At 41.6% G+C, this 11,340-nt stretch overlaps 1 protein-coding gene across 1 annotated transcript; it reads left to right on the top strand.

The window, feature by feature from the left end:
* The first annotated feature begins 965 nt into the window (after window positions 1–965).
* Window positions 966–1,829, top strand: FGFBP2 (fibroblast growth factor binding protein 2). The gene has a single exon (XM_086964516.1). It carries the CDS (start codon window positions 1,208–1,210, stop codon window positions 1,820–1,822), a length of 615 nt encoding a protein of 204 aa, XP_086820642.1. The 5' UTR covers window positions 966–1,207; the 3' UTR covers window positions 1,823–1,829.
* The last annotated feature ends 9,511 nt before the right edge of the window (window positions 1,830–11,340 follow it).

The following is an 11,340-nucleotide window of genomic DNA, read 5'->3' on the forward strand; positions in this document are numbered from 1 at the left end:
CCAACCCACATCACAGGTTGGTCCACAGTACAAACCCCACTTTTAACATACCGGTCTAGGAGCAGAATAAAACATTGAGGCCCACTAGCACGGTATTTTTAACACTCACACATACATCCACTCCACTTACTCTCACCACACATAGTCCTTCACTTCATAGTGCTCCTTCGTAGCTCGAGAGTCGCAGCACGCCCCTTTTCGTAGAGAACTGGGATGACCCCGATGATGAAGCATGTCACCGTGAGGAAACTCCGGTGAGTGAGGGGATAACAAGAAAGAAAAATTATTTTCTTTCTGAACGGCTACACCTACACACTGCTGGTAGATAGCCCACACACAAGACAGGTCCCTGAACCCAGACACTGGCTTCATTTTTGCAAAAAGAACTGATGTCAGCACAGTGGAGTGGCACCTATATAGGCACTGTGCATATCACATCCTGTGCGAACGACTCCAAAGCTAAGTCAATCGGTGTCGCCTACCAGTGCATAAAGGTACTGCTCAAGATTTTCTGGATCCAGTCGAAACCTGGGGAATATTCTATGGTAAGTACGGTAAGGTAAGGAATTTGCTGCTATAAGTCTATATCAGATCTTTCTGTTCTACGTTGTGCATTACATCCAAGAGCCTATATTTTAAACTAGCAAATGAAAGAAAGAAGAATAACAACGTGATAATTTACTTATCACAACAATTTATCACATGCTACTTGTATGACTGACACCTAAGGTATCCTGGCCATGTGACCTGAAACACTGAAAAGAAAAAGAGCAGTTCTTGACATTTATGAATTCTGCTCCGAATCGTATTTCTAAAAAGTCGTACAGTTTGTCCGTACAAGACCTGGCACGAAGACAGCTGCAAGACAGAGTGGAAACGAAACATATTTCATGTCAGGAAATCTGAATCCATGACATGTATGTGTACGGAGCATCAATGTGCTCCGAGTTACACAGCTGTGCGGCTGCACCGAGCAAGATGCGTCTTGTTCCTCCCTACAAGGTTACAGGAGTTATACAATGCCGCTTTGAGCTATAAATCACAGGAGCGCTCTTGCACCGGCCACAGAACTCCAAACACACCAAGCTCCATCGCCCCAGAGAAGGCCTTCTTTGTCCAGCGGCATATAAACCGCGAGCAGCCAAGCGCGCGCTGCCTTCCTCCTGCTTCCAGCCTTCGAGAACAGTCTTAGAGTCCGAGCTGCGTCATGAGGGCTGCAGCCTTGCTGCTCGTGGTCGCTGCTTGCTACCTGGGAGCTGAAGGGCAGAAGGTGAAGCCCAAGAAAAGGAGCAGTGCCGAAGGACAGATTCCATTTCAGACCAAAGCCAAGGACTCGTGCACTTTGCTGCCCAGTGGCCACGGGGAAATGAAGCTGCGCGTTGAGTGCAAAGGTCAAGGCAAGACCTACTGGTGCGAGTACACTGGGAAACCATCTTTTTGCCGGAATTTCAACAACAACCCGAAGCTTTATTGGACCCAGATTAGCTTCGAGCTCAAGAAGGTCGCCAATGCATGTGAGCCGAAGGTCCTGAAGCCCAGCATGTGCCCAAAAGCGCCGGCTGATGCTGAAATGAAGCAGGTGGCTGCCAGCCCAAGTGCCCCTCAGCCAGCAGATGCTGCCAAGCAGCCAAAGCCTGCTCAGAAAACGCCACCGCCGCCAGGGAAGGGGAAAAAACCTGCAAAGCCCAAGCCAACCACAGCTTCTACCGCGAAGCCAACTGAGACATCAAGCGAAGCCAAGGCCATGAAGCTGGCAGAGGAGCACTGCTGGGAGTTGCTGCACGGCTTCTGCTCCTACGTCATCGGCTTCTTTACAAGATAAAGTTTCGCTTCAGGTATGGTGATTTTGATTAAACTTTGAGGAAGGGAGGGGTAACGAGGGTTTACTGCGTCTGACCAAAATCAAAATGAAAATGAAATAAATACCAATATACAGAGCACAAATTATTACTGAGAAATCTTCATGAGTCTTGATGAAGCAACTGGGTTGAGTTTGCTGATCCACACGATGCGTTTATTCATTCCTTCATGCATTCATTCATCCAGGCACTCATCAACTCGATATATCACTCATTCAAAGCAAATAATTGCAGCTCCTACCCTTACCTGAGGACTGAGGTGTGGGTGTCATATTCGCCAGAAAAGGCCTTGAAACACAGATATACATTTAAGCCTTTCAGAGAAAGTGCACCCAGCCCTCCGAACGAGTTTAAAGAATAGCTGTCTCCCTTCTTAACAAATTGGGGGTGCAGTTAAGCATTTCTATCTCTCACCCCAAAGCAGTGACAAGTAAACTCTGGTGGAATTTCCAGCGCCCCAGCCTGCATATGGTTCTACTGGAGCCAGAATCTGGCATAAAGGATTTTAGACACCCACTGAAGTGCTTTGAAGAATATTTCAATGGAATCGCGGTGCTGTTGATTCCTGTCTAAAAACGAATATTGGTTTTGACTGATATTTTACCTAATGAGAATGTTCCCCTCCCTCCAGGTATATATGGACAATGGGTCTCCAACCTTTTTACTAATGAGGGCTACTTTAGTTCCACAAAAATCATCCTGAGCTTTGTGGCCACCCGATGTATGATTATCAGCCATGATCCCCTCTGTACAGGATTGCCAGCAGTAATGTAAAAAAGGCTTAGTCATTTTTGGAATACCTCTACAAGGATAATACGGAACCGCCACAGTCGCAATGCCCCCTAGCACAAAGGGAATCATGTTAGTAATAAGTCTCCAAATGCTGCATGATTTATCATTCAAATATCAGCTTTAAATATATGTTAGAAATTATGGGTTCTGAAAATACACACATTTTCGTCTCAAGTGCACACTTTTCAATTTTGGCATACACATATTATTTCAACCAAGCAAAAGTTTCTAATTTGGTATGCTGGGCTGTACACAGGAGAGTTACTCACAGGTAGCTAAAAAGCTACCAGTATCTCACGAGCTAGCTACTGGTTGAAGAAGCCTGATATAGACCAATGTCTAGCTGCACACACAAAGCGTTTTGAGCGAGGGGATTTTGGAGCCAGGAGTAAATCAGAAAGATCTAGGTCACTCGATAAAAAGGAAAGATGATGTTTTACAGACAACAGTGTGGAATGCCCCAACAATTGTTGGCACAATTTACCAACGGAATAAGTGGTAACTGTATGTGAATGTGGGCAGCGTGGATCTGGTCTATGCAATGTAAACTCACTCAGAAAACGCAAATGACACACATTTGTGTCTGTTGGCCATAATAACAACCCTCGTGGATTAATCATATGAGAGTTAAAGGTACCATTTTTTTATCATAGAATTTAATTGTTTCATAGATTAGTTAGTATATGTACGCCATGTGTCATAAAGGGCCAAGGACGGAATAGTTGGAGTATTTACATTTTTAGAAGCTGCCAATCCAAAGCAAGTAGTTTGCTGAACTGTCTGATTAATGAACATTATTTGAGTAGGTATCAGACAAGCACGATGCGGAGACTCAGGGGCCTTTGTACAAGTCCCTAATACCATGGCAACGTCACTTTGGTGACGTTTCCATGGCGATAGGGGCTTGGCCTTATTTACAAGGAGGCGTTAAGCCGCCTAACGTGGCTTAATGCCGCCTTGTAAATAAGGCACCCTATCACGCTATACTTAGCGTGAAAGGGGTTGGCAGTTGTGTTGCGTGGGCGTTCCACCGCAACACCAATTGATTTTGACACTGCCTCCTATTTACAAGGGCAGCATAAATAGGAGGCGGCGTCAAAATTAAGACCAGGGAAAACCTGGTCTTAAGTTGGCAAAACAAGGAAAAATGCTATATTTCGCCTCGCTTTTTGCTTTAACTATCGGAAAAAGCAAAACGTCTTTTATTGTTTATGTACAGGAAGGTCACCCTTCCTGCACATAAACAATCTTTAAAAAATATACATTTTGTGACTTCTATGTGTGCTGCGTTAAGCAGCACACATAAAAGTGACAAAATGGCATTTCAAGATTGTTTATGTACAGGATTATGTACGGATTATGTCCAGGAAGGGGACCTCCCTGTACATAAACAATCTTTCCCCTGCACACAGACACCCTTGCACTTTGGTGCAAGGGTGCCTGCGTTGGCGCTACATTGCCAAATGTAGTGTCAGCACCGGGGGAAATGCAAGGCTGCACCATATTCTTGTAAATGGTACACAGACAAAATATCGAGTTTTACATTTCGATATACAATTATATCGAAGTTTAAATATCGAAGGGACATAATATAGAAGGTAAGTAATATCGACACTCTTAATATCGATATTAGTAATATCGAAGTTTTAAATGTCGATGTCAGTAATATCGAAGTAAATAATTTCGATGTTACTAATATCGATTTTTAAATAAATGTTGTGTATATTATATTGTATTTATTATGTTTAATAATTTATTTTTAATGTAATTTAATTAAATGTTGTCTTTTAGTACTGTAGCGGGTTGTGGGTTTATAGGGGAATAGGGTGGGAAGTAATTTAATTATGTTAAATTAATTATTAATTAGTAGGAATTATTAATTAATTAATTGAGAATAATTTTAAAATAATTTTAATTAATTGAATAATTGATAAATATGTTCTGTAGCGGGTTATGGGTTTATAGGGGAATAGGGTGGGAAGTAATTTAATTATGTTAAATTAATTAATAATTAGTAGGAATTATTAATTAATTGATTGAGAATTATTTTTAATTAATGTTAATTAATTGATTAATTGATAAATATGTTCTGTAGCGGGTTATGGGTTTATAGGGGAATAGGGTGGGAAGTAATTTAATTATGTTAAATAAATTATTAATTAGTAGTAATTATTAATTAATTGATAATTATTTTTATTTAATTCTAATTAATTGATTAATTGATAAATATGTTCTGTAGCGGGTTATGGGTTTATAGGGGAATAGGGTGGGAAGTAATTTAATTATGTAGAATTAATTATTAATTAGTAGGAAGCATACATTATTTGTTATTTATTAGTAAATAATTATAATTAATTGATAATTAAATTTAAATAATTCATTAATTGATTAATGTGTTCTGTTGCGGGTTGTGTATTTATAGGGGAATATGGTGGGACCTAATTTTAATGTAATTAAGTAATAATGAATTAAAAATCATTGTTAAGTTAATTTGATAATTGTTAATTATTTATTAATTGGTAATTAAATATTATAAAATGGTATTTTTTCATGATTATTTTAGGTTACATATATTTTGCTAATAATGTTTTTAATAATTATGTATATGTATTGTAAATGTTTTATATTTATTTAATAGATCATATTTGTATTATTAAAAAAATATATATTTATAAGTATGTAATTTCAACCCTTACGCTATCCAACACTTTCCCTACTGTTGCACTCTCTGGAGTGGGAATAGTAATTTTTACCCCTACGCTATCCAACACTTTCCCTACTGTTGCACTCTCTGGAGTTGGAATAGTAATTGTTACCCCTACGCTATCCAACACTTTCCCTACTGTTGCACTCTCTGGAGTTGGAATAGTAATTGTTACCCCTATGCGATCCAACACTTTCCCTACTGTTGCACTCTCTGGAGTTGGAATAGTAATTGTTACCCCTACGCTATCCAACACTTTCCCTACTGTTGCACTCTCTGGAGTGGGAATAGTAATTATTACCCCTACGCTATCCAACACTTTCCCTACTGTTGCACTCTCTGGAGTGGGAATAGTAATTTTACCCCTACGCTATCCAACACTTTACCTACTGTTGCACTCTCAGGAGTTGGAATAGTAATTGTTACCCCTACGCTATCCAACACTTTCCCTACTGTTGCACTCTCTGGAGTTGGATTAGTAATTGTTACCCCTACGCTATCCAACACTTACCCTACTGTTGCACTCTCTGGAGTTGGAATAGTAATTGTTACACCTACGCTATCAAACACTTTCTCTACTGTTGCACTCTCTGGAGTGGGAATAGTATTTGTTACCCCTACGCTATCCAACACTTTCCCTACTGTTGCACTCTCTGGAGTTGGAATAGTAATTGTTACCCCTACGCTATCCAACACTTTCCCTACTGTTGCACTCTCTGGAGTTGGAATAGTAATTTTTAATCCTACGCTATCCAACACTTTCCCTACTGTTGCACTCTCTGGAGTTGGAATAGTAATTGTTACCCCTACGCTATCCAACACTTTCCCTACTGTTGCACTCTCTGGTGTGGGAATAGTAATTTTTACCCCTACGCTATCCAACACTTTCCCTACTGTTGCACTCTCTGGAGTTGGAATAGTATTTGTTACCTCTACGCTATCCAACACTTTCCCTACTGTTGCACTCTCTGGAGTTGGAATAGTATTTGTTACCTCTACGCTATCCAAACTTTCCATACTGTTGCACTCTCTGGAGTTGGAATAGTAATTGTTACCCCTACGCTATCCAACACTTTCCCTACTGTTGCACTCTCTGGAGTTGGAATAGTAATTGTTACCCCTACGCTATCTAACACTTTCCCTACTGTTGCACTCTCTGGAGTTGGAATAGTAATTTTTAATCCTACGCAATCCAACACTTTCCCTACTGTTGCACTCTCTGGAGTTGGAATAGTAATTGTTACCCCTACGCTATCCAACACTTTCCCTACTGTTGCACTCTCTGGAGTGGGAATAGTAATTTTTACCCCTACGCTATCCAACACTTTCCCTACTGTTGCACTCTCTGGAGTGGGAATAGTAATTGTTACCGCTACGCTATCCAACACTTTCCCTACTGTCGCACTCTCTGGAGTGGGAATAGTAATTTTTACTCATTCGCTATCTAAAATGTATTTAGCTTTTTTATTAGTATTATGTTGTTACTAATTGTTATTTATGTGATTATTTTAGGTATATAAATGTATTAGTAATTTATTATACTTTTATTTGTTTATAAGTTATAAAAATAATTAATTTAGAGTTATTATTAATGAAAAATATATTATGTATTATATATTTATTAATATTAATTTGTATTACATTATGTATTAATTTTAAATATTATAGTACATTTTTAAATATGTTTATTACATTTATAAGTATTATTTTGTTAATATTAGATTTTTATTTAATAAAAAAAAACGATATTTTACAAAAAACGATATTGTTGTCATTCTATATATTTTTTTCGATATATTTATACTTACCTTGTTAGGGATAGGATTCCTATATTTTTGACTTCGATATTTTTGTTCCGATATTTTTGTATATCGATATTTGTGATATCGATATTTTGTCAGACATTCCTTGTAAATATGGTGCAAGCTTGCATTTCTGAAGTGGCGGAGTGAGGCGTCAAGCCATGATGGCTAACACCTCACTCCGCCACTTCTGCTGTACATATCCCCCTCAGTTCCTTGCACTTGCCAAAACTTGGTGCTCCATATAGATTTCAACTCAACATTCTACCTCCAATAATTGTAACCCTTCAGGAACAAATCTGCAAAGAAGGATGAAGAATAAACTAACTTGGTCTGAGTAAGCATGTACGTATTCGATGTAGGGATATTCAATTTGAAATAATATGATTCCGGGTCTGAAAGACTGTAACCAGTGAAACATGTATATTTCTGTTTTTGTGTTCTAGAACTTCCCCTAGATGGAGTAGGGCAATGTTCCCATTGTGTATAATTAAAAGTTGTACGCTGAGTGCTTGTTTTGTGCAGAAAGTGATGCCCATAATGTTTGAAACAAAATAAATCCACGGAATTCGCGGAATTCATATATAAATCCTCTGTATCAAAGACAGTGTAATATTGCAAATCAGAAAATAAAGAATTTACAGCATTAACATCACAATCATCTGAATGCAATACCGGTATAACAACATCACCTGAGGAAACACAGAAGACATATGGTATCTGTAGGGTCTCCGTAGGACCATATACATTAAATGGCACTTTGTCCCACACAATACTATCAGCAATTGGGAATCCCATAATGTTAACAAGGGCTTGGTCTCTTTTCGTTTTATGGGAGGAAGAATGTGGAGCCAATACTCCATCCACTAGTTCCGCTGCAGAGCTTTCAGGTAGGTAGTGGCCATTAATTAAAAGGAAAAACACAGTCACAAATCCAATCCATATAAAGAAGAACACCATCGAAAAAACAATCCAGATCTAAGTCTATGGTGGAACCAGATGTTTGTTTTAACCCCGCAATGAGAACACAAATCAATGCAGGAGGCGGTGAGACAACTGAAGGCAATAAAGAAGTGTCAGAAGAAAAATTATCCTGATTGATATAATACCCACTGGAACTTAATTGAAACAACGGGGGCTGCTCACAATTAGAATTTGAATGTAGTTACATCCCTGGGAGTTCAACAGGTGGGGAAGTATAAACACTTTCCACAGCTGAATATGTAGAAGGTAAAACTGATAATTGCTCAACTAAAGACTCGATCTCCCCTTCTGGCACTTGGGGAGAATCATAACGAATGAAATTCATAGGCTGTAATGAAACATCCAGACGAGCGATGCTTGTAGGCATACTATTGAGTATCGCCCATATAGTGTAACTTGATATGTTCATTTGAAATAAAACGATTGACTTTGGATTCTGGTATTGTATTGTATTGTAATTGCATTTATATAGCGCTTACTACCCCTGACGAGGCGTCGAAGCGCTTTTTCTGCGAGTAGCACGGTACTCCGGGACCCATAGAGGATTAGTGTTGAATTAGTATAGTGAAACATGCAAGTACATTTTAAGTGGTGGATAGGTTAGTCAGTTATTTGGATTTGGAATGATAGCAGAAGGATAGAGGAGGACAAAGGTTTGTATTTATATAGCGCTTGTTTACGCACGCTATTCAGGAAGCCTACAAAGGATTAGTGGTGAATTAATATGGTGAAATATGAAGTCATTTCAGTGGTGGGTATTAGTCAGTTACTTGGAGTGAGAAGGATAGCGGATGGATAAAAGGGGAAGAAAGATTTGCATTCATATAGCACTTGTTACCCCTGATGGGTACCCCTAAGACCAAGGACCGGGACCGGTGCATGTTATGTGGAACCAAATTGTTTCTTGTTTGCCACTTTCTCCCGTATCCGATCACAAACTTTCGTCAGCCAGCCAGAAACAGGAATCAGCACTCCTGCATCCGTTGGCGAGGGCAAACGGGTTTTTGCCAGAGCGTCTCGATTCTTTTCTAGAACCTGTAACATAGCATAGTGGTTATCTAAGTTAAATGACGCTGCAGCCGCCACAATGCCAAGACCGCCAAGGACTACGCAAACAAATGATGGACGGAATGCTGAATGAATCATACATTCACCCCTAGTCAAGAGATCTGGGTTAAATCCATAGTTCTTTTGCTCACCATGCCACCCCAGTTTAGACCCAGCCATAAGCAAATCAGTCTTGACCCTGTGCCTCATGGGAACAGTCCAGACTGAACTGCAAGACAGGTCCTCCCTGAACCGGAAACAAGCATCCCGGGACCGGTTTTAGGGTATGTCACCCTTCTTCAGCCAGGCTAGCTTGAATCCAGTGGCACTGTGAGCAAGGGACCCACGTCTGGGCATACCCATCCCACAAAGTGCGAAAAGTACTATGCAAACAAATGATGAACGGAATGCTGGCACAAACATCCTAATGCCAAAGAGCATTTCGTAAGGGGTCTGCCCACCCAGAGATCTTCGAGGGGGATTATTTAAAAGACATTGAACCCCATAGAGATGAGTTAACCAGCCATGGCCCTACCTTCAGACTAACTACAGGGGGATAACCGTTTGTATGGAGGCAGGACACAGCCTACTCAGGTGTAAGTGGGGCTATGCCCAGCTCCTCCCTCCATCCTGCCAGTAGACGGCCCATTCAGGCACACCTATTCGCTCTATTGTGTGACTGTCTCGGAGGAATTCACGAAGTCTAACTGCCAGCTACACCCAGTCATGTGACTCAAGGCAGGTTGCAGGCAGAAAAGGCTAAGGGCAGGAAAATGCCAACTTTCTAAAAATGCAAACAAAACAGGTGATGGACCGAATGTGGATCAATGTCACACATTCACCCCAGTCCAAAGATCTGGGCCCAAATCCATCGTTTTTTTGCACTCCACACCACCCTGGGTTAGACAATGGCGATATGCAAATCAGCTCTGACCCTGTGCCCCATGGGAACAGTCCAGTCCGAACTACAAAAGCCATGTCCTTCCCAGAACGGAATCAAGCATCCGAGGACCGGACCGGTTTCGAGGTAACACCTCTCATCAGCCCGGCTAGCTTGACTCCAGTGGTGTGGAGTGCCTGGGACCCACGTCTGAGCATCCCCAGCGCACCCATCGCCATTGTCTAACCCAGGGTGGTGTGGAGTGCAAAAAAATGATGGATTTGGGCCCAGATCTTTGGACTGGGGTGAATGTGTGACATTGATCCACATTCGGTCCATCACCTGTTTTGTTTGCAAATACCGCCATAAGTGCGCTGGGGATGCTCAGACGTGGTTCCCAGGCACTCCACACCATTGGAGTCAAGCTAGCCGGGCTGATGAGAGGTGTTACCTCGAAACCGGTCCGGTCCTCGGATGCTTGATTCCGTTCTGGGAAGGACATGGCTTTTGTAGTTCGGACTGGACTGTTCCCATGGGGCACAGGGTCAGAGCTGATTTGCATATCGCCATTGTCTAACCCAGGGTGGTGTGGAGTGCAAAACAACGATGGATTTGGGCCCAGATCTTTGGACTGGGGTGAATGTGTGACATTGATCCACATTCGGTCCATCACCTGTTTTGTTTGCAAATACCGCAATAAGTGCGCTGGGGATGCTCAGACGTGGGTCCCAGGCACTCCACACCATTGGAGTCAAGCTAGCCGGGCTGATGAGAGGTGTTACCTCGAAACCGGTCCGGTCCTCAGATGCTTGATTCCGTTCTGGGAAGGACATGGCTTTTGTAGTTCGGACTGGACTGTTCCCATGGGGCACAGGGTCAGAGCTGATTTGCATATCGCCATTGTCTAACCCAGGGTGGTGTGGAGTGCAAAAAAACGATGGATTTGGGCCCAGATCTTTGGACTGGGGTGAATGTGTGACATTGATCCACATTCGGACCATCACCTGTTTTGTTTGCAAATACCGCCATAAGTGCGCTGGGGATGCTCAGACGTGGGTCCCAGGCACTCCACACCATTGGAGTCAAGCTAGCCGGGCTGATGAGAGGTGTTACCTCGAAACCGGTCCGGTCCTCGGATGCTTGATTCCGTTCTGGGAAGGACATGGCTTTTGTAGTTCGGACTGGACTGTTCCCATGGGGCACAGGGTCAGAGCTGATTTGCATATCGCCATTGTCTAACCCAGGGTGGTGTGGAGTGCAAAAAAACGATGG

This window comes from Lissotriton vulgaris, chromosome 3_2 (genome assembly GCF_964263255.1).
Source record: "Lissotriton vulgaris chromosome 3_2, aLisVul1.2, whole genome shotgun sequence".
Lineage (NCBI taxonomy): Eukaryota > Metazoa > Chordata > Amphibia > Caudata > Salamandridae > Lissotriton > Lissotriton vulgaris.